Source organism: Octopus bimaculoides, chromosome 3, assembly GCF_046866305.1.
Source record: "Octopus bimaculoides isolate indiv1 chromosome 3, ASM4686630v1, whole genome shotgun sequence".
Classification (NCBI taxonomy): Eukaryota; Metazoa; Mollusca; class Cephalopoda; order Octopoda; family Octopodidae; genus Octopus; species Octopus bimaculoides.
In genome coordinates this window covers 37072170-37095027 of record NC_142930.1, presented here as the reverse complement: position 1 = coordinate 37095027, position 22858 = coordinate 37072170, and the positions used below count along the sequence as shown (strand labels likewise).

The window sequence follows — 22858 nt, the reverse complement described above, 5'->3', positions numbered from 1 at the left end:
GTTTTTACTGTTTTGTTCTCACAGTCCTATTTTTGTTACCACTTTCACCCCCAAAAAAAAGAAAAAAGATCCCAAATTTTATTTAATTTGTTTTGCGGGAAGGACTGTTTTAACGAAGTCGCGTCTTGTCCTTACCTTCGAAACGCGGAGTAGATTCACTGATGAAGTGAATGTTCTTTATGATGCATGTCTCGTTTCTCTGTTTGTTTTTTTTTCCGTTGTTCTAAAAAACGTTCCTTTCAATGTTTTTGTTTTTATGTTCTCGTTTCTCATTTTGCTCATGTTTTTTTTTATGTCCTGTACCCATATATGCATGTATATACATATATATGTAGGTATGTACATATATGTATGAATATATATGCATATATTTATATATTATCTATATTATTATATGATCGAACGCCGCGCATCCTTTTCCAAGTATATATAAGGAAATCCTCTTAGCCCCTTGTGGAGCTTAGGGTCGGTTTCCCGGTTTCTATGGCGTATGTGTTCCCCCTAGCTGGGCGGGACGCCAGTCCATTGCAGCTTTTTACTCAAGAAACAGGAAGAAAGAGTGAGAGAAAGTGGGGGGCGAAAGAGTAATCACAGACTACTTCATTGGCAAATAGAAGTTTGTATGTGGAAGGTCATTTCTCTGTGATCTCACTCGTTTTGTGAGGATTTCGCAGTTTATTCCCATATTCGATAACTCTGTCAAGAAAAATACCAACTCTTGTGTTTGTTATTGTCGGTGATTACCGATTATTACCGATCAATAACGTTTTAATTTTGCATTTAGTCCATTGTTATTTTATATGTATGAGGCGATGGGCTAGCAGAATCGTTAGCGCGTCGAATAAAATGCTTACCAGCATTTCTGTTGTTTTTTTTTCTTACGTTCTGATTTCAAATTCTGCCGAGGTTGACCTTGTCTGCCATCCTTTCGGTGTTGTTTAAATCAAGATAAACTGAGCACTGTGTCGATGTAATAGACTTACCTCACTATCACAAACGTCTAAGATTACTGGTCTTGTGCCAAAATTTGAAACTTTTAAAATTTTTATTTAATCTATTCTTTTTTATATGGACAAAAAACGAAAGCCTACTTACCTATCTACCAGCCTACATAAAAAGCAGCGACTGCAATCCGATAAAATTATTGCTATTTTATTTCAGGGGAGATTACTTTCATCAATTAAAGTTAAGTGATCTCCCTTGATTCTGTACACTGAACATGGCTTTGTATTTTTTTGTGGGGGTTTTAAATTGAATTGGATTCCAATCTGGGCGGAATTAATTATCACAATAAAGTTGCGTTTAAAACAAACAAAAGTAACATTCGTTTATCAATTATACATCCTGGAAAATACATGCATACATACACACATACGCACACACCTATACACATTTAAGAATAAGTATGCAAATCCTCGTTTTGTTTGAATTTCTGAAGTTTATCGATACTGGGTAAATATAAACAGAGGATTTACAAAGAACTTAAAATTTGTAGATTTAAAAGCATGTTAGGAGAAGTGCTTATGATACTTTACAGGAACCCCGATATTGGTGGGAGAGAAGATGGTATTCTCAAGATGATGTGCCGATCCAAGTGCTTCCAATAGAATGGACTCTGAAAAAGAAACTTAAAATGCCGGTTTGTGACACCAAACCGGATAACGAATTAAGCGTACTACCTATGTGCTGAACTTAAAAACCCATCTGACTTCGAATCTTAAAATTGAGAGATTTGAACTCAGAACACCGAGAAGCATTCTCTCTAAACTTCCTAGAGTACTATGAATCTTGGATTCTGAGTGGACAAAATGCGATGACCTCGGTGAGATTTGGACTCGGAAAAAATACCACGAGGCCTAGCTCACTCTGCTAATTCATCGTGTTAAATGCTTAAGCAATTTTAGAAACTTTCTCATGTTATGCCTAACATGGCTTCTTCAGTGATGGTCACCACAAAACAGAAGTGGTGCCTTGAAACACTAACAATAAATAGGTAGTCATATATAATAAAGACAAAACCGTTGAATGTTGGATTTTAGGGGTTTGTGGTAGCTTATAAGGATATGTTGTATCTCATGAACTGCAAAAGCAATTGTGGGCGGAAATCGACCGTACGTGTGTCGTACCAATGTATGCTGTAGCTGTTGTGTTGCATTATAGTATGTTACGATATTGTTTTGCGCTGTTATATTGTTGTACTGTTGTATTGATGTGTTGCAGTGTTGTCTTGTTGTGTTGTGTTGCTGTTGTTGTATTATGTCGGTGTGCTATGTTGTGTTGCGTTGTTGTCTTAACTTCTGCTGTGTTCTGTTGCTCTGTTATTGCATCTAAATCTCTCTGTCGCTCTGTTCCTCTTTCCCCTTTATCCCTCTCTCCCCAAACGCGTCTTCCTTCTATATTCCTCTATGTCTTTCTTCGTGTACCACTACATCTACATATCCTTCTGTTGCTCTATTCCTCTTTGTTCCTTTTTGCCTTCCTCAACTTCTCCTCTCTCTCACTCTACTTCCATGTCTCCCATTCTATATACAGCCTTTTAGGATCTATTTTAAAATGGGGGCCACATTTTTCATTAATGTTTTACGTAGTGTTTTTGGTACCGAAAGACTTTCAAACTTCGTATACTTATCTATTTTGTATTATAGAACAGAAAAATATTTTTGTATTCGAATTTATTTCATGTAAAAAATTGTCTTATTTCGATAATTTCAACCAATCACTGACAAGTATTCAGTTGTTTACATTTACTCCTTTGGCTGATTAAGCGGTGTAAAGCGTATTTAATTTCCATAGCTTCGTTTTTCTTTTTTCTTTTTAAATTTGCTGTTTTACCCTAACCCTAACCCTATCACCGATAGAATTGTTTCAGAATCGTTTGTTTATGTAGTCGGCACTTAATGTATATCGGCTGAATGGACGTCAGTGATTGGTTGAAATTACAGAAATACGACAACTTTAACATGGAATAACTTGGGGATTTCTTTTTTTTTTTAAGAAGACTAAGAAAAAAAGATGTTTTATATAACACATTCTACCAGTGTCCCAAGTTTCAAAGTGTTTCGTTAATGAAAAATGTGGCCCCCGTTTTAAAAAAGATCCGCCTTTTATACTTACTTCTTTTTATATCAACGTATTCACTCCTCTTTATTGTCCTCTGTATTCCTCTTACTATAACTCTTTCTGCACTTCTTTGCTTGTGTCTTTTATTTTCCTATGTCTATGTACAAATCTTCCTGCATGTCATAGTAATCCGCCAATAAATATGAACTTTTAGATATCGTTTACTCACAGATTTCAGAAATATATCAACAAAAAACAAAGCACACAACAGTACAGAGAAATTAATTTTATATAATAACGAAGAGGGAGAGGAGAGAGTTCAATATTTCAGGTTTTGTTATTTCATAAAAAAATCAAAAAGAAGAACCGTAGAAGTCAAAAATATCTTCTTGTCAACGTTTGTCGCTCATCGTTTCTTGACGAAGTGTCATCATCAGAGGGGTTGGAGAGAACATTATTTTTATCTCTACAAAATAAAATTAATTCTATTTTAACTTTACTGTTTTTTTTTTGTTTTTTTTTTTTTCCTTTTTATTTTTTTGTCTTTGAAAACTTTTGTGGATTCGTTATTACGCTGACGCAGAAATTATTTCCGAATTGTATGAGAATATAATTATCTTTTACACAGTGCATTTCAATGAAGAATGTGACGATGAAGCCGGGCAAAACGAAGATAAAGATACCACGGAGACAGAAGAGAAATTAAAACATTTACATTGTAAAAATGATATTTCTGTCCAGGATCGATCTCTGAAAGACAAGGTTCGAAATTTTTTATTTATTATTTGTGAGTTTAGTTAGTTATTTATATTTTCATGTCGCATGAGGGTCATTAGGTGCTGTTTTCTAATTGGTTAAGCAGTGTCTCTCTTCGATTACTAAGACACGAGAGAAAAACCGTCCGTCAAATCGGACAGAATAAATATCACAAGAGAGATGCGTTTAAAACAAGCAGAGGTAACATTATTTCATCGATATACAACCTGGAAAATACATGCATACATACTTATACACATACACTACTACATATATACATACATGAGCATGTATGTGTATATGTGTGCGTGTGCATGTGTGTGCCCGTGTGTGTGATGTATGCTTATCTATCTATCTATCTATCTATCTGTCTGTCTGTCTGTCTGTCTGTCTGTCTGTCTGTCTACCTCTCTTTCTTACTTTCTTTATCTCACTGTGTATACACACACACACACACACACACACACACACACACATATATATGTATATATATATGTGTATACATACACACACATACACACACATGCACACACACACACACGCACACATATTTATATCTATAAATGAAAGCAAATATCTCAAATGATATTTCAAAATTTCATTAAACTATGCAGCTGTTTTCACAGATAAGTTGCAGACCTATATAAACATGCCATTAAATTTTGTGTGTATATATATATATATATATATATATATATATATATATATATATATATATATATATATATACATATCTGTGTCTGTGTCTGTGTGCGCGCGTGTGTGTGTGTGCGTGTGTGCGTGTGTGTGTGCGTGTGTGTGTGCGTGTGTGTGTGTGTATATATCTACATATACATACATGCATACATATATATATATATATATATATATGAGAGAGAGAGAGAGAGAGAGAGAGAGAGAGAGAGAGAGAGAGAGAGAGAGGGAGCGAGAGACACAGATAGATAGAGTGAGAGATAGATTGACAGGTAGGTAGATACACGCAAACACACACACATAAAAGTGCACGCACACACACACACACATACCCCACACTCATACACACATTATAACTGAAAGGCTCAGATTTCTAGTAACCAGAGTTACTCGTTTCCAATTATTTGAATGCTGGAACATTTGATGATCGGAAACGAGTAACTCTGTGAATTGGAAATAAAGAGCCTTTCAATTATAATATATTAAGGAATACTCTACCCCCCACCCCCAAAAAAATGATCTTCTACTGAGTTTTTCGCAATTGTTGGCCATACGCGGATGAATTCTGTGCAAATCGCAGTCTCCTAACGTTATCCTTAGATAGTGTGTAGATTTTGAACGCATCCACAGAAGCAGTGAGAAGCTTTTGAAGATTTAAAAGGGAAAAAAGTGTATAAAAATCGGTTTGGATCTATTTTAAAACGGGGGGCGCCAGTATTTTCTTAACGAAACACTTACGAAACACTTTGGAACTTGGGACACTGGTAGAATGTGTCATATAAAACATCTTTTACTCTTAGTCTTCTTAACAAAAAAACGTACATCGCAAGTTATTCCATGTTAAAGTTGTCGTATTTCTGTAATTTCAACCAATCACTGACGTCTATTCAGCTCAATAGAGTTAATGCTGGGCGGTCATAAAAATGTTATTCCCTGTGACATATTTCATCCGGTTTAATCGTAATTTATACGCATATATTGTTTATATAATAAATTATGCTGTGCGTATCTATGTGTGTAACAATTTTAGAGTTCGGATTCTAGAGTTAGGGTTAGTTTTAGGGTTAGGGTTACGGTTACGGTTAACAGTCTAGTTAGGGTTAGGGTTAGGGTTAGGGGATTAATACGATATACACCGTTACAGCGCTAACTGTTTTCAAGACGTCAGTGATTAGTAGAAATTATCGAAATAAGACAATTTTTTTCATGAAATAAATTCGAATACAAAAATATTTTTCTATTCTATAACACAAAATAGATAAGTATACGAAGTTTGAAAGTCTTTCGGTACCAAAAACACTACGTAAAACATAAATGAAAACTGGTGCCCCCGTTTTAAAATAGATCCATCGATTTATCACAGTTTTTCGTGGTTTTTTGTCGCACAGGGATGCCTTTGGGACATAGAACAGATACTTAATAGAACCATCGTTACATGGTGTTTTTTTTTTTTTGCTGTAAAAACCAAGGAAATTGGACTTTCCAGTAAAAAGTTTTTTACCGTGTAACTAAGCAAAAATGCGAAAAATCGATTTTCTTCAAAGTTTTTCGCAATTTTCTCGGGAATCAGAGACCTCAAGTCAGTGCCAAAATATTTGTCTGAAATGTCGCAACATGATGGTCCTTTTGACACCAAAATTATAAAAATCGGACGTTCCTGTAGAAATTTTTCTCGCGTGCAACTTTTGTGGGAGTCCCCTCAGTTTTATCAAATTTTCCCCTAAAAGTGGATATCTCTAGGCGTCGGTAAATTTGCTATTTAATAAAACAAATTTCATCAAAATCGGATGAAAAATGTGGAAACGCATAAAAAGCACACCCCCCCACACACACACACACACACACATTTTGAGTTTTGTTGATGAAGATAATAATAATAACTAGCTGGACCCGTGAAAAATTAACGGAAAACATAAATGTAAGCATCTGTAAACAGTTTACTGATGCCATGAGAAATGTTTGTGTATTACGGTCGCCTGTCTTTATGTTCTGAGTTCAAATTCTCCCGAGGTCGACCTTCCCTTTCGTCCTTGGAGCTCGATAAATTAAGTACCAATTGTGTACTGGGTCGATCTAAACAACTGGCTCCTCCCCACAAAAAATTCAGGCTCAGAAAAGTATATTGTGACGGTTAAACAATATAGAAAGTAATGTAACACTAATGACTATATAATCCAACCAAAATATCTCAGTTACACGAACGTAAACAGAATTACTATTTAACCTTAAAATACATCGTACTTATTCAAAGAATCTTCTCGGAACGTTTTCCTGATATTCTTTATTCCTTTACTTGTTTCAGTCATTTGACGGTGGCCATGCTGGAGCACCACCCTTTAGTCAAAAATATTGACGCTTGGACTTATTCCCTGTAAGCCTGGTGCTTATTCTATCAGTCTTTTCTGCTGAACAACTAAATTACAGGGATGCAAACGCACCAACATCGGTTGTCAAGCAATGGTGGTGGTGGGACAAATACACACACACACACACACACACACACACACACACACACACACACACACGTACATACATACATACATACATACATGATGGGCTTGGAGGTAGTGGTGATGCTGGCTGGTGCGATTTTGTGGTTTGCTGGTAATCGGAGATCCAGCGCACAATCATATACATACAAACATACACATAGACAAACGCATACCTAGAGAGAGAGGCAGACAGGCAGAAGGTAAGTGTCAAATAGTCCACAACGAAGTTTTCACCTCTCCCTCTCTCTCTTCCTACCCGTTGCTTTGCCACTGACTGGAATTGTTTTAGTTGTCTTCAAAAGTGAAATTGACATCCAATATTTGCTGCGTGTAAGTTTCTACTGATTTAAGTATCTACTGCCTCTCTCTCTCTCTCTCTCTCTCTTTCTCTTTCACTTCCTTTGTGTCCATCCAATTGCTTTAGATCCGTAATGCATCTTACGGCTGTGCCTGTCACCAGCATGGTGTGGAATCCTACAATGGGGGAGTAGTAACGACTAGGGTAGGGTAGCTGACTGCTTATTGTGATCATTCATCTTTTGGTTTCCTGTAGCTTTGCTCTTTTACAAACCCAGTGAACATACATATATTTCCGATTTCAAAGAAATTCAAACAATACATATTAGACCCAAGTTAAAAAGATTCCCCAAAATTAAACTTCTCTGGTTAACTTTAAGATTCTCCCCCACTCACCAATAGGGCCTTCAATCCCACAAAGAGCTCCATGAGCTCCATTTTTCAGGAACAAAAACCTTTCAATACGTTCCATAAGATTTGAATTTTGGAATCTGGGCATAAAGATGAGTAGTATGGGATAAATGTGTCATGATTAAAAGTTTTGATGAAATTCGAATCATAGATATTCCAGTTTTTTAGAGAAAATATTAATAAAAAAGTCTAAATTCTTCAATTCCATGTGACACGGGTAACGCCGGGTATCTTTTCTAGTAAATATATATATGTGTGTGTGCATGTGTGAGTGTGTGTGTGCGTGTGTGCGCGTGCGTATATAAATACAATAAATACATAAATGTATATGTACATATGTACATATTCACACACACACATACATACATACATACATACATACATACATACACACACACACACACACATATATATATATATATATATATATATATATATATATATATATATATATATATATATATATATATATATATATATATATATATATATATATATATATATATATATAGAGAGAGAGAGAGAGAGAGAGAGAGAGAGAGAGAGAGAGAGAGAGAGAGAGCAGAGTGAAATTTCAAAAGAATGCTATAATGACTTTATTCTATAAAAATCTATTATATTTAGAGAACGAAATTTAGGATAAATCCGAAACTGTCCATATACTCTCAAATTATATAACCGGATTAAGTTGATATTTCAAGTGCAATAAAGAATCCCATCAATTTACAAAGAATGTGTACACACATACACACACACGCACGCACACATAAATTTACCCATATATATTTACACACACACATACATACATAAATACACGTACGCACAGACATACATACACACATACACATATGCCCATATAAAAACACACGCATATATTTTCATTTATATACGTATAAGCACATACAAACACACATATATTCATACATTAACACACACACATGTATATACACATATATTTGCGTACGTTCTAATATTTTTATATATTGAGATATATACAAACACATACGTAACCATATTTATATACACACAGACACATATGTACTCAGACACGCACACACACACGCGCACACAGACACGTATACAGACGCACACATATATACACACACTCTCATACTTACATATACACACATACATATATGTATACATGGACACATACATATGCAGACGTTTAAATACAATTCAAAGTAATTGTTTAACATATATAGATAAAAGTTTGTTTATGATGTATGTATGTATGTATGTATGTATGTATGGAAAACCGAGTGAGTGGTTACATAATGTCTTAAAAGACAGAAGCCAAGCAATGGCAGCTAACGATGCTCTTTTCAAGGAGACAGTAATAGAGTGGAGTGCCCAAGGGAGCTGTGTTGGGGTCGCTGTTGTTTATGGCGGATCTCTTAGACATGCCATCAATTATTGAGGCAGCCACACTTACTTGTTATGCCGACGACACAAAAGTAGTACATGCAGTCAAGGAACCTTCCGATGCAATTCCTCTACAGAAAGTCCTAGATACCATATATAAATGAGCTGAAGAAAACAACATGCAATTAAATGTAAGCATATTCCAAGCCCACCGCTATCAGCAAGCCAGTGTTCACATGCCGAAACGACAATACTTTGGACCAGAATGAAGTACAATGAGTGATCTGGGGATTGACATGAGCAATGACGCCTTGATTCGCGTACATATCACCAAGATGGTAGCAATGTGCAAGCGAATGACCGGATGGATTTTGAGAATCTTCAGAATAAGGGACCAGGAAACTATACTGGTTCATTGGAGAACATTTGTACTCAGCCGTCTGGACTACTGTTCTCAACTGTGGTCATCCCACAGTGCCAAATTAATAGCGGAACTTGAGGCACTTCAGCGGTGATACACCAGGAAGATTGCATCAATGGAACGTAAGCTACGGGAAGAGACTGAAAGAGCTATAACTCTATGGCCTTGAGTGAAGACGGGAGAGATATGCAGTGATATACGCAGGGAAGATCCCAGAAGGGTTGGCACCAAACCTTGACATCAAGAGCTATACTAAACCCCGAGTTGGACGCCACAACATTGCTCCGAAGGTCCCAGCTATCCAGTCTGGGGTGAGCACCATGTACTGCAGCAGCTTGGAATTCAAGGACCCGCAGCTATTTAATACCTTGCCAAGATATCTGAACGATCTTCATGGAGTATGGATAAATGTTTTCAAGAAACAACTTGATATCTTCCTGTCCAAGGTCCCAGATGAACCTATATCACGGCAAGAAACTCAAAAGAAGGCAGCTGTGTTGAACTCCCTCCTTCACCAAGAACCTATTGCATAAGAATGGCCACTAAAAAGGTGATGACACTGGAGGTGCTCCAGCATGGCCACAGCCTTTGGCCTGAAACGTATAAAAGAATAAAATAATGCATATATATGTGCATATATGTGTATTCGTATCTGAATGTATCTATTTATATGTATGTATAGGTATGTATATATGCGTGTGCGTGCATGTGTCGATACGTATGTGCACACATAAGCATGTACACAAGTGTGGATATATGTTTGACTCAAGTTTTTGCATTCATACGTATATTTGTATATCTATATATGTGTATGCCTTAGTAAAATGAAGGCCTAACATTCTAGTCATAATGATCTGAGAAAGAGAATAGAAATTATGCAGTTGTGGAAACCAGTTGTCCAGTAGATATTAATACAGTTTCATTTCAAAGAGAAGTGATAAAGAATACATCCAGTTCAAGCTTATGAGAAATTTGTTGTCACTCTCTTTGCACTTTCGATTCATATCTATTATTATCAGACTCATATTACATGCTAAACCTCTAGAATGTTTTATGTATGTTTACAGTTCCATTAATTGCTTGTAGCTTTAATTTCCTAATTAGCCGTAGTTCTTCTGGTTTTGGGAAAACCAGATTTTTCCTGATTGGTGCTGAGTTACATATCTCACTCAATAATTATAGATATAAATCTAAAGATATAAATTGAATGGAGTATCTGCAGATTTCTCATTAGTTTATTTTCATTAGTTTATACTCATTTTATCAAGCATTCGATTAACACTTGCTGAAGAAATGATTTCAATTACTGGTCACAATTTATATACCCTGATTCAGATCACAATGTCTGATCTTTATCAATATATTTCACCGAGGTGTTGATGAACATTCCACCAATAATCTTTTATGAGTGATTAGACCTTCCACCTCATTGTAATTTCTTATATATTTGCTCTTAGGATTATTCTTCCACGAACAATACTGTATAATGTTTTAGCTAGAACATGTTTCGCAAGTAGGAAATGATATGATGACACTTTTCAACTGCTGATTTTAATATGGACGATATTTTTAGTGTTAATTCTTCAGACTCTGCATCGGTTCTCGTAGGTAGATGGTTTACCTGAAACGCTGTTTCTTTTATGCATCTGATATTTCGTTATTTCTTGCCTCTAAGGCAGTGAGCTGGCAGAAACGTTAGCACGCCAGGCGAAATGCTTAGCGGTGTTTCGTCTGCAGCTACGCTCTGCTGAGGTCGACTTTGCCTTTCATCCTTTCGAGGTCGATAAATTAAGTACCAGTTACTCACTGGGGTCGGTATAATCGACTTAATCCGTTTGTCTGTCCTTGTTTGTCCCCTCTGTGTGTAGCCCCTTGTGGGCAGTAAAGAAATAAGAAACGTTAGCATGACAGGCAAAATGCTTAGCAGTATTTAATCTGTCTTTATGTTCTGAGTTCAAATTCCGCCGAGGTCGACTTTGCCTTCCATCCTTTCGGGGGTCGATAGATTAAGTACCAGTTGTGTACTGGGGTTGATCTAATCGACTGGTCCCCCTCCCCCCAAAATTTCGGGCCTTGTGCCTAGAGTAGAAAAGATTATTCCCTACCTCTAAAGCGGTGAGCTGGCAGAGTTGTCAGCACGCCGGGCAAAATGCTTAGTGGTATTTCGCCTGTCGCTACGTCCTGAGTTCAAATTCCGCCGAGGTCGACTTTGCCTTTCATTTTTTTGGGGTCGATAACTTAAGTACCAGTGGAAAATTGGGACCGATGTACTCGACTAGTCCCCTCCCACCAAATTTGAGGCCTTATGCCTCCAGTAGAACGGATCATTTCCTTTCTCTGTATTGCAAAACTTTTGCAGTGAGAAGTAATACCCCAGTTGTTGTTCCAAGGTTGACTACTTTGGTTATCGGTGTTACTGTAATAATGATGCTTTCTGACAGCATAACCAGGATATGCATACAGTTTTTCTTACGATATGCTGTTATGAGAGAGTTGTAATACTTGTCTAGGTGCATCAAATTAAACATCAGTTAGTGAACACTTTCTAAGAAACTCCCTTCGAATTCCGATTATGTTATTTGCTTAATGTATGCATATTTGATTCATGAATGCGTTTAATCTTTAGGAGAAGGGATACGACGAGAATTCAAAACCTGTTTGAATCAATATGTAGTTTCTGTTGGTTTATATTCGCTTTAGGTAGAGATGGTCTATAAAACTGTTGTTGTGGAAATTTCTGGTATAGGTTAGTAGCTCCAGGTCTTGATATAAATATTCCAGATATCATCTGGCATCGAAATGAGTAGATCAAATATTGTTATGAGTACCAGTACAAGAAATATGTTGAGAGATATTAATTGTATGCAGAATGTTGTGAGAATGACATCCATTGGTTATACGTTCCTTTTACAAGTTCCATAACAGGACAAATTTTGATTCATCCCTAACGACTGGTAGTATTCGTAACATGAAGTCTGATATTGAAGAATTAATCAGGTCACAAACTGAGATACTCCTAGATGGACTTGTAGATCTCGTCTACAAAATAGCAGTGTGTTAGGCTTCTGTGTTAGGTTTCTGTTTCTTTGGGAGCCAATCGCATAACATTCAGATTCTTTCAACAAATACGAGAGATTTATCGAAAGTGTGAACAGCATCAAAAAATAACTGATGTCATGAAATGTAACCGGTACAATACTGTATTCTATTAGGGAAAATATAATCCCTTTCTGCATTTAAGTTCAGTTTGGCTGGCGAGGAAGAATGACATTGCATGCGCGCGCGCTTGCGCGTATCTATGAGTGTGTATGTATGTCATATTTCTATCTTTTACTAGTTGTGCTGGGGCACCACCTCGATGAATTTTTAGTCGAATGTTTCGACCCCAGTACTTATTCTATCGGTCTCTTTGCTGAATCGTTAATTTACGGGGACGTAACCAGGGCAGATGTAATTGATTAGTTCCACTTTCCTAAAATTTCTGGCCTTGTGCTAGAATTAGAAAGAAGATTATTGGAATTTTCTCCGTCGTTAGGGTGGGGTGAACAAACACAGACACAAAGAAACCACACATACATACACATATAAATATACATACACACATACATACATATACACATACATACATGCATACATACATACATACACATATATATATATATATATATATATATATATATTGACTTAATCCCTTTGTCTGTCCTTGTTTGTCCCCGCTATGTTTAGCCCCTTGTGGGCAATAAAGAAATAAGTAGTACATGCAGGCATATGTATGTATGTATGTATGTATGTTTGCATGTATGCATGGTGTTCGTGCTTAAATGTAAGTGTATATGTGTGTGCTTGTAGGGATTGTGTGTGAGCGTGAATATGTGTGTGCATAAGAATGTATCTATGTTTATATAAAAATTATATACATACATGCACACACCGCTTCCTCCATACAAGGGTATATGCATATTCACGTGCATGAACACATAGACTCGAGTACATACGAATACACACACATACAAACACACACGTATACGTATGTACATATATATACACACATATGCTCACAGATATATACATATATGGACACATACCATCGACAATGAATGAGTTGACATCATTGTTTGCAGCGCTAATTATATTTCAGTAAATTAACCTCTTAGTTCTAATGACACAATAACGTACTTCGTCTTTCATCACTGACAACTCAACAGTGTCAATACCAGTAATAGAATGGGTGATATCAGACAAATAGAAAATTGAGATGTGACTAAAAAGAAAGCAGTAAGATAGTGCAAAGACGGAGTCCTCTACGCAATTGCTTGGAGTGCAAGAAATGACTATCAAATCATCCTTACATTCTAACGCCGTTGAATTAGAGAAATACAATTTATGAGAAGCAAATGACGGGATGGTTGGTTTTGGTTTAAATGCGTTTGAACATGTCTACTCAACGAGTGTATATATGGGACTAAACAACATTAATCGTAGCAAACCAGCAATATAATCTCATTTCTTAATTGTAGTAAGCAGTGGTTTTACATTCTTATGCACACACATATTCACGCTCACTGTTTTATATGCTACTCTTTAACACAGGAGATTTACATCGAAGATGTGAACAATGCTTGGAAGGTTATTCAGTCTTGGTTAGAGACATCCACGGAGTGGACAATTAAAGCTGGACAGAATCCTATTGATGGGTGTGTGAGGAGTCACTGGTCAGATATATACGGCTGTGTAACCCTTTTACAAGTGAGTATTTATTTAAACTATTTGAGGGTCGAATGGTATTGGTTGGTTTAGTTGTAAGGCATGGGTTGCCGCTTCGTTTCTACATAAAATATTTTAGAATATTTCTAGGGAAATTAAGGCGCTGAGCTGGCAGGATCGTTACCGTGCCGAACAAAATGCTTAGCATCATTTCGTCCGTCTTTAAGTTCTGAGTCAAATGCTGCTGAGGCCGATATTACCTTTCAGCCTTTCTAGGTCGATAAAATAAGTACCAGCTGGACCCTAGAATGAATGTAATTGACTTGCACCCTCCTCCGAACTTGATAGGCTTGTGCCAAGATTTGAAACCAATATTGTTAGGTAATTTAATTTTACGTTGATTCAGTTTGAGGTATGGATGCGTGAGATAAGGAGTCCTCTTAGTAATCACGTGGTTCATTGCTCGATCTCAATGAATTGCATTTTTAGGTATATCTCTTCAACTATAGATTAGATATCTTGTGAGGGAAATTTGATTGATATTGCACAGGAGTACGACACACAAGGATGTGCACATAAATATATACATGTAAGAAGATACGCAACTATGTAAAACTAAGAATTGTAAGGAACTCAATGTATGGAAGTAGGCTATATATTTTATTTTAAGCTATGATTGCAGACATTCTAGTAATCAGTTTAATAAATGAGATTGATTTGTATGTACATATAACGGTACAATCAACAAAATACCGTTGCATAAACTCTTTAATAATACATAAATATTTGTTGTAATCACATCATCTGTACAATACCTATATATATATATATATATATATATATATATATATATATATATATATATATATATATATATATATATATGTATGTATATAAACATATACATGTATATATGTAAGAATCTCTCTCTCACGGATTCTCTCCCCTTGAGGGAAATTTCTAACCCCCCACTTTATTTCTTAGCAAACCATATTTCTCTCTGCCTCTTTAGCTAAAAACAATCGTAGATGGCAGCAACGGCGGTCTCCAGTCAAATTTCACTCGTGTGTATATTTATATATATACTAGCTGGCCCCGTGCCGTCAGAAATGACGGTTAATTGTAGTAGTATTTTATATATAAATAAGGTGCATAATAATCACACATACATTCACATACCTCCCTTTTAACATACACACATACACAGAGTTGAAACGCTGTTTGAATTTGTTCACCCCTTCCTTCCTTATTCATCTAGCACTCCTTCCTTTCTCATTGATATGTTGTGACGGAGAAAGACACTAGAGTATTATTATAGTAAAAGATATACGGAAGTGTGAGGCTTAATGTGTAGGGTGTTGCACTCATTGTTGTAAAATTATGGCTTCGATTCCTGAACTGGGCGATGTGTTCTGTTTATTTTACATTGTTCCAGTTCACTCAGCTGGCGAAATTGAATAATCCTGCGAAGGACCTCCCTCCCATCCACTGAGGAATACATAGGCCAGAGAGTCTGGGAAACTGGCTTTAGGAACCTCTGGCTTGGAAAGGATCTTCAGTCGCTTTTGAAATATATATATATATATATGTAAATATATAAAAAGATAAAGAGAGCAATGGTACGGTTGGAAAAATATTTTATGGATAGAGTCTTACAGCTGTTTCTGGGAAGATCCAGTACTTCCCTTCATCGGAGACAGAAATAGTCAAGGAATCGATTATATCCATAGGCGGAGAGTTTTAGTATGAAGTGATAGTGAGTGTGATGCGCTGAAAAAAGAAAGAAAGAGAGAACAGTACTGAATATACACACACACACACACACACACACACACACACACACACACACACACACACAGACACACACACACACACACACATTTATATCTAATTTTATATATATATATATATATATATACACACACATGTACGTAGTTACACACACAGACGGCAAAAATACCGAATTTCTATTCACGTTAAATGAAGAGTTATTTTGATTTTCTTCTAAGAACGTGATCAATGTATTACTAGACTACACAATTTTAAGTTGTTAGGTAAATCAAAATATTTGTTGAAATATTTTGATTTATGCCGACAAAAAGACATCAGTTCTGAATGTTTGTTCAAAATGGAACTTTTATAGGAAAGTATATTTATTTTCACAGAGAAGCAAAGGTTACACCAATTCTTACTCGATTTATATAGTCTGGCTTTTAATATATTTCACGCAATTTTGCAATCCTTAACATTGTTACTTTTTATAGCTCGTATATATTTGATAAAATACAGTCCAGTGATTTTTTTTTATTAAAAGAGAGATGCGATTAAATCGTCCTTTAAATTTATTTCAGTTAACCCAATATACACTGTGGACATTTTGTACAATAAACTATTAAGATTTTGAAAGATATGAATTATTTCGTGGATAATTTATGAGCTTAAGACCGTTGCACGAGAGGGAAATGTTAGATGTACAAGGTTGTTTCTGATTTCTGCTATCGATGTATGCTATACCTACTTCAAACTTATTCACATAGCTAAATTTTAAAACTTTTTTTCTAGCATTTCCTTTTGTGATATTTATGGTTCTTCGGGAAGTATCTAATACAAGAAATGCTTAGTAATACGCGTACACCCTCTAAAATTGAATGGTGCATTGAACCAAATAATTTTCGTCTTCTATTTTTACGCCTGAAAATTATCATTATTTTTATAATTAATTCTATAATGAAGCTCAGTTTTATTGCTTTATTGTAATAAGGAGAAATATTATTGAAGGAATATCTTTTAAAGAAAATACTCGATAAAGGCGATTATTCATTAGTCGTAAGATTTAAAGCTATTTGTTGAAACTGTAAGCTTTATGTTAAGTCTTCAAATGAAAAACTAAAAGAAATATGAGCTGGAAGATAATATTACTGTAGCTAAAAGGAGCCGAGAAAGGTGACACTATATATCTATTATGTTGTAGATTTCGTAGGATATGGAGTACAACGTAACTATGACTATGCCACTGATAAAGTGTGTAGATTGTGGGACTAAATATGTTGCAGTATCCAGCCTGGTATATCTGTATTTTGGACTAATATCTGTAGAGGGAGATTTTGCTCTATTTATCTAAGTAACATTTATTGTTATTGTGTGTCGTTTAGCATAAAGTCAGTCCTAATCAAACAAACGTATAATCAAGGATGTCCTAGCTGTGACCATCCCTTCTCTTTGTGTACGTAGGGTTAAATTATCTTATATGTCTTTCATGTTTTGAGATGTGTGATGACAATGTGAGTCTCTCATTGTATTGTTGTGTCTCAGTGGCTTTTTTCAAAACCTGGGTCTGAAGTAAGGGACAGTAAACCATGGCTTTTGAATGCCTTCTTAGACTAGTGAAGTTGAAGCCATTAGTGTTTTTGGTAAATTACGGGAAAGATATGAGTATGGAGAGAATTCCAGTCAGCCAACATTCTGGGAAGGAAGAACTGGATTTAGTGTTAAGAGAGAAGGCTGGCTATATGGACACCTGAGAGATGAAATAATGGAGGCTCAGACAATCCCAAAGAATAGAGCTCATTATAGTAGTGGCTGAAAAGGTTGGGGAGGAGACAGCTCATTTATGGGCCAGAGGCTGGAGTATGTTTTCTATGAGTGACCTTATGCTAATCAGTCGGATAATCCTTTTCTGACGTTGTTAAGTATTCCAAAAGTGAGAGCAATACTTCTTTTTTGGCTTTATAGAGTGCAAAAAATCTTCGGAGGATAAAGCTATTTTATAAACCTGAAGAGCAGGACCATTCATTGGGATTTAATCCCCACTATGTTGAGGTTGTGCTTCCGCCAGGAGAAATTCATGGTGATGGAAAGACTCTCAAAGTGTGAAGTAGATGTACCAGTCAGTTACTAGTTTGGTGCAATAAATTCTATAATAAATTAATTATGTAACCGACCTTCATAGTTATGGAAAGTGATAAATGTATAAAACAAATATACTTCTTGTTTTACACGGAAGTACTTAACTTCATTTACACTTTAGCATGTGAATTAAATTTTGCTTGCAAATTTATACTGCCATTATTAAATTTAGTGTTGAGCAAGATCAAAATGTATGTTCGGGTTATTTAGAAACTTTTTTTCTATATTTAAGGCACGACTTGATCTGGGACCCACTGAACTTTTTGAAGATCTTGCTTTTAATATTGATGAACAATTGAAATGGAATACATTAGTTTCGGAATTCCAGGTTCGTTAAACCATTTTAGTTTCTGTCTATTATGATATTTTGTTTTCTTTTCAGAGGGCACTGGAATAGTAGAAGACATTACAAAACTGGACTAAATACAACATAGTTATTTTTTAATAACCATCCACAACACTCTAATTGAACTGATTTAGATGAAAGGCCTCCCAGTCATGACTGTCCTTATCTGTAACTGTATTACATATTGTCACATACTGGATATTTCGCGGTGATAAAGATGGGTGGATTGAAAGAGTATTCGTGTTCGTGACTACCAAAACATAAAACAATTAGCGAAAGCACGGAGTATGCTATCAAGGCGTATTAGCTTGCGAATGACGAAAGTCGTTTTAGTTTCATGCATCTGATTTCACATTTTGCACGAGATCTTCAGAGGCATGATGTGATTTGAGTGAATTTCAAGCAGGAGGTTCTTCGTCTTGCGGTATTTCGTGTTTCTCTCAAATCCTCCAAACCAGAAATTTGGAAATCTATGATAGATTTCATAAAAGTTAGAGATATATGGAAAGACCGAAAACTTTGTTAATACAATTCACAAACAAAAACTGACAAACATTTACAATAACCATTTTAGCATGACTACTTTATCAAGAATTGAAATCGCACCGCCTCTGTCATTTTTACTCATCGGAGTTTTAATTGCTTCTTAAAGATAGTGCTCAAATCTATCTTTGGTCTAAATACCTAAAACAAACTAAATAATTACTTGCCCTCCGAAGCCTCTGTATGTGGGACTGTAACTGGAAGTTTCTCTCCAAGTAGCAGTAGTGAGAAAATCTTTATATAGTGAGAAACCAACATCTTACTCCACATATATTATTATTTCTGTCTACGCCCCTCACATTCTCAAAGGGAAAGGCATAATCAGTCAACTAAGCAATGGTGGTATCGTAAAGATTGTTTCAGATCTCACAGATCCGGAACATACACCACAAGGCATCCCAACAATCGCTCTAACAATTCCGACAACCCAACGTCTGGAACTGGTGTATTATTTATCGACCCCGAAACGATGAAAGACAAAGTTAACATAGACAGGAATTGAACTCAGAGTGCGAGAATGAATACCGCAGAAAGCTTCATTCAGTACTGTAATGACTCTATCAATGCGTTTCTTTGCTCTACTCCACAGCTTTTATTGAAAATTATCACATTCTTTGCACATTATTTTTGCTTCCTTTATTTGTAAGATTGGAAATTCTGATTTCTTTACATTCAATTCTGTTCCAATGTCTCTTCCAAACAACATCATGAATGAAAGAGCATTTATATTTTTATTTATTTATTTATTTTCATTCATTCATTTATTTTATGTCCAAATTTATATTGTCAGTACCAGTTATTTCCCCCTGATTCACCAGCCTTTCAGTGTTACACACACACGCACACTCTCTCTCTCTTTCTCTCTCACACACACACTCACACACACATACATGCACACATATATACATATACACACACACACATGCATATATATATATATATACACATGTACACACACGCACACACACGCACATGAGCGCACATACACATAATATATAGTGCGTATTTCGTGCATGTAACTGGTAGTGGGAGCAGTGGTGTCTTTGAATAAATGCTGGACTATTTACTTAACAAAATGTTGTTTTTTCCTGTTTGGTCAGATATTGACAAAACGAAACATCTAGTTTATTTGTATATTTTCTATTTGTTGTTAGTGTTTTCAGAACAAACATTCTTTTAAACCATTCCCGTCTAGACAGCAGGAATTCCAATATCGCGATTCTATTTTCATAGCAGACAATCTTTTTTTTTTTTTATATATTCTCTGTTAATTTTATTCACCTAATTATTATTTGCTTGTTTATTTGTGTGTTTATTTGTTTGGTATCTGTCTGTTTGTCACATTGCTAGTCCATTTGCTATAATGTGTTGAATCGATTGTATGCTTTTGCATAAAGCATTCCTGCAAACAACACTGGAGCTTACAAATGTAGAAAGAAGCAAATGAGGTCGCTTGCTCAGCTAGAAATAGCAGTAATATATACTTCATATCACAGCTTAATGCTTTACAAAAGGAAAGCCGGATATAGCGAAGTCCAAGATGTGACATTATTTTTTAGAGGAGGTTCTTGTCATGGCCGTAATCATAAGTCTTATTGATTATGTCTGTCTTGGTGAAAAAAAAAAAAAACATCATCAACAATACTATATACTCAATAAGGAATTTGTTTATAATCGCTCAAAGCACTAAAAATAGCAGTGAACTCATTTTTACAAGAATGTTTACAAAATTATACACGGTGAAAATACCGAATTCCTAACTAAATAAAAGTCAAGATGCTCCACAGAAAATGTGATTTGATGAATGATGGTAAAATTTAGACAGTGATCATGGAGGTTAATAAGATGTTAGCGGAAGCCGAAGAATTTCCGTCATTTTTAAATGTTATAATATTTTATAATGTTATATGTTTCAGTACGTAAACTTATAAATCTCCAGAACATTGCTCCATAATATTAAATATTTCAATTATGGGATCTTGTTCAAAACGGGGGCACCAGTTTTCATTTATGTTTTATGTAGTGTTTTTGGTACCGAAAGACTTTCAAACTTCGTATACTTATCTATTTTGTGTTATAGAACAGAAATAAATTTTTGTATTCGAATTTATTTCATGTAAAAAATTGTCTTATTTCGATAATTTCAACCAATCACTGACAAGTATTCAGCTGTTTACACTTACTCCTTTGGAAGTTTAAGCGGTGTAAAGCGTATTTAATCTCCATTACTTCTGACATTTTGCTGAGGCAACACACGTGTGTTCGTTTTCCCTAGCCCTAACCCTAATTGACTTGCTCCTTCCCTCAAAAACCATGCCTTGTGCCTATAATAGAAAGGTTTATTAGCTACTGCCAATATGCTTCAGCCATTTTTTGACAAGGAAATAATAATTTTATCACCGCGAGAATCGTTTGTTTACATAGTCAGCAGTTAATGTCTTCGGCTGAATGGACGCCAGTCATTGGTTGAAATTACAGAAATACGACAACTTTAACATGAAATAACTTGCGATGTACGTTTTTTTGTTAAGAAGACTAAGAGAAAAAGATGTTTTATATGACACATTCTACCAGTGTCCCAAGTTTCAAAGTGTTTCGTTAAGAAAATACTGGTGCCCCCGTTTTGAACAAAATCCCAATTATGCTTCCAGTTACCTTCCATACATAAGGTTGTCGAAAGCCTAACACTCGACCTTGAAGAATCATTGTATTAAATATTTTGATTATGTTCCAGATTCCTTTCTAAACTTAAAGTTGTTGAAAGCATAACCCCCGGCCTTGATTCACCATACTAAATATTCTCATTATGTCTTCGATTTCTTTCTATAGATAAAGTTGTCGAAGGCCTAACACTCAAACGAATGAAGGCTGCGACAGGCATAATATTATACACTAGCTGGACCCGTGAAAAATTCACGGAAAACATAAAAAATGTAACCATCTGTAAGCAGTGTACTGGTGCCATGAGAAATGTTTGTATGTTATGACCGTCTGTCTTTACGTTCTGAGTTCAAATTCTGCCGAGGTCAACTTTGCCTTTCGTTTTTTCGGGATCGATAAATTACATACCAGCTGTGTACTGGGGTCGATCTAAACAACTGGCCCCCTCCACGTAAACGGAATTACTATTTAACCTTAAAATACATCGTACATATTCAAAGAATCTTCTTGGTTTAGCGGTACAGAATGTTCTTCTGGTATTCTTTTATTCTTTTACTTGTTTCAGTCATTTGACGGTGGCCATGCTGGAGCACCACCCTTCAGTCGAAAAAATTGACCCCTGGACTTATTCCCTGTAAACCTGGTGCTTATTCTATCAGTCACTTCTGCTGAACAGCTAAACGACAGGGACGCAAACGCACCAACATCAGTTGTCAAGCAATGGTGGTGGTGGTGGTGGGATAAACACAGACACAAACAGTCACATACATACATACATACATACATACATACATATATACATACATACTCTCTCTCTCTCTCTCTCTCTCTCTCTCTCTCTCGGGTTTTCTCTTGCTATTAAAACAATAAATGTCCAGAATGATTCAGTGTTTCAGCTGAAAAACATATAGGAATGTATTAGACAGTTTCGGTTTAGGATATGGTATCCAATATTTGGTGTGGTTGAAAACACGAAACAAACACCAACTTCCTTTGAGTCACCACTCACTCCTCTCTCTCATATATATATATATATATATATATATATATATATATATATATATATATATATATATAAATATATATATATATACGTCTCGAGTTGTAGCTGTAATTCAAAGGGGCCAGCCATGTCATATTCTGTGTAAGGCTGAATCTCCCTGAGAACTACGTTAATGTTATGCATGTCTGTAGAGTACTCAG

The 22858-nt window shown here is 35.7% G+C and overlaps 1 protein-coding gene across 2 annotated transcripts in view; it reads left to right on the top strand.

Moving 5' to 3' along the window:
- Positions 1 to 22858, top strand: part of LOC106867329 (stAR-related lipid transfer protein 3-like) — a 121622-nt gene that overhangs the window by 40940 nt on the left and 57824 nt on the right. For both annotated transcript variants that reach the window (XM_089348819.1, XM_089348818.1), the window contains exons 2-4: positions 3689 to 3822; positions 14086 to 14241; positions 18338 to 18433. In XM_089348819.1, the coding sequence (XP_089204945.1) occupies positions 3689 to 3822; positions 14086 to 14241; positions 18338 to 18433 (386 nt within the window). The remainder of the gene's footprint in view (positions 1 to 3688; positions 3823 to 14085; positions 14242 to 18337; positions 18434 to 22858) is intronic.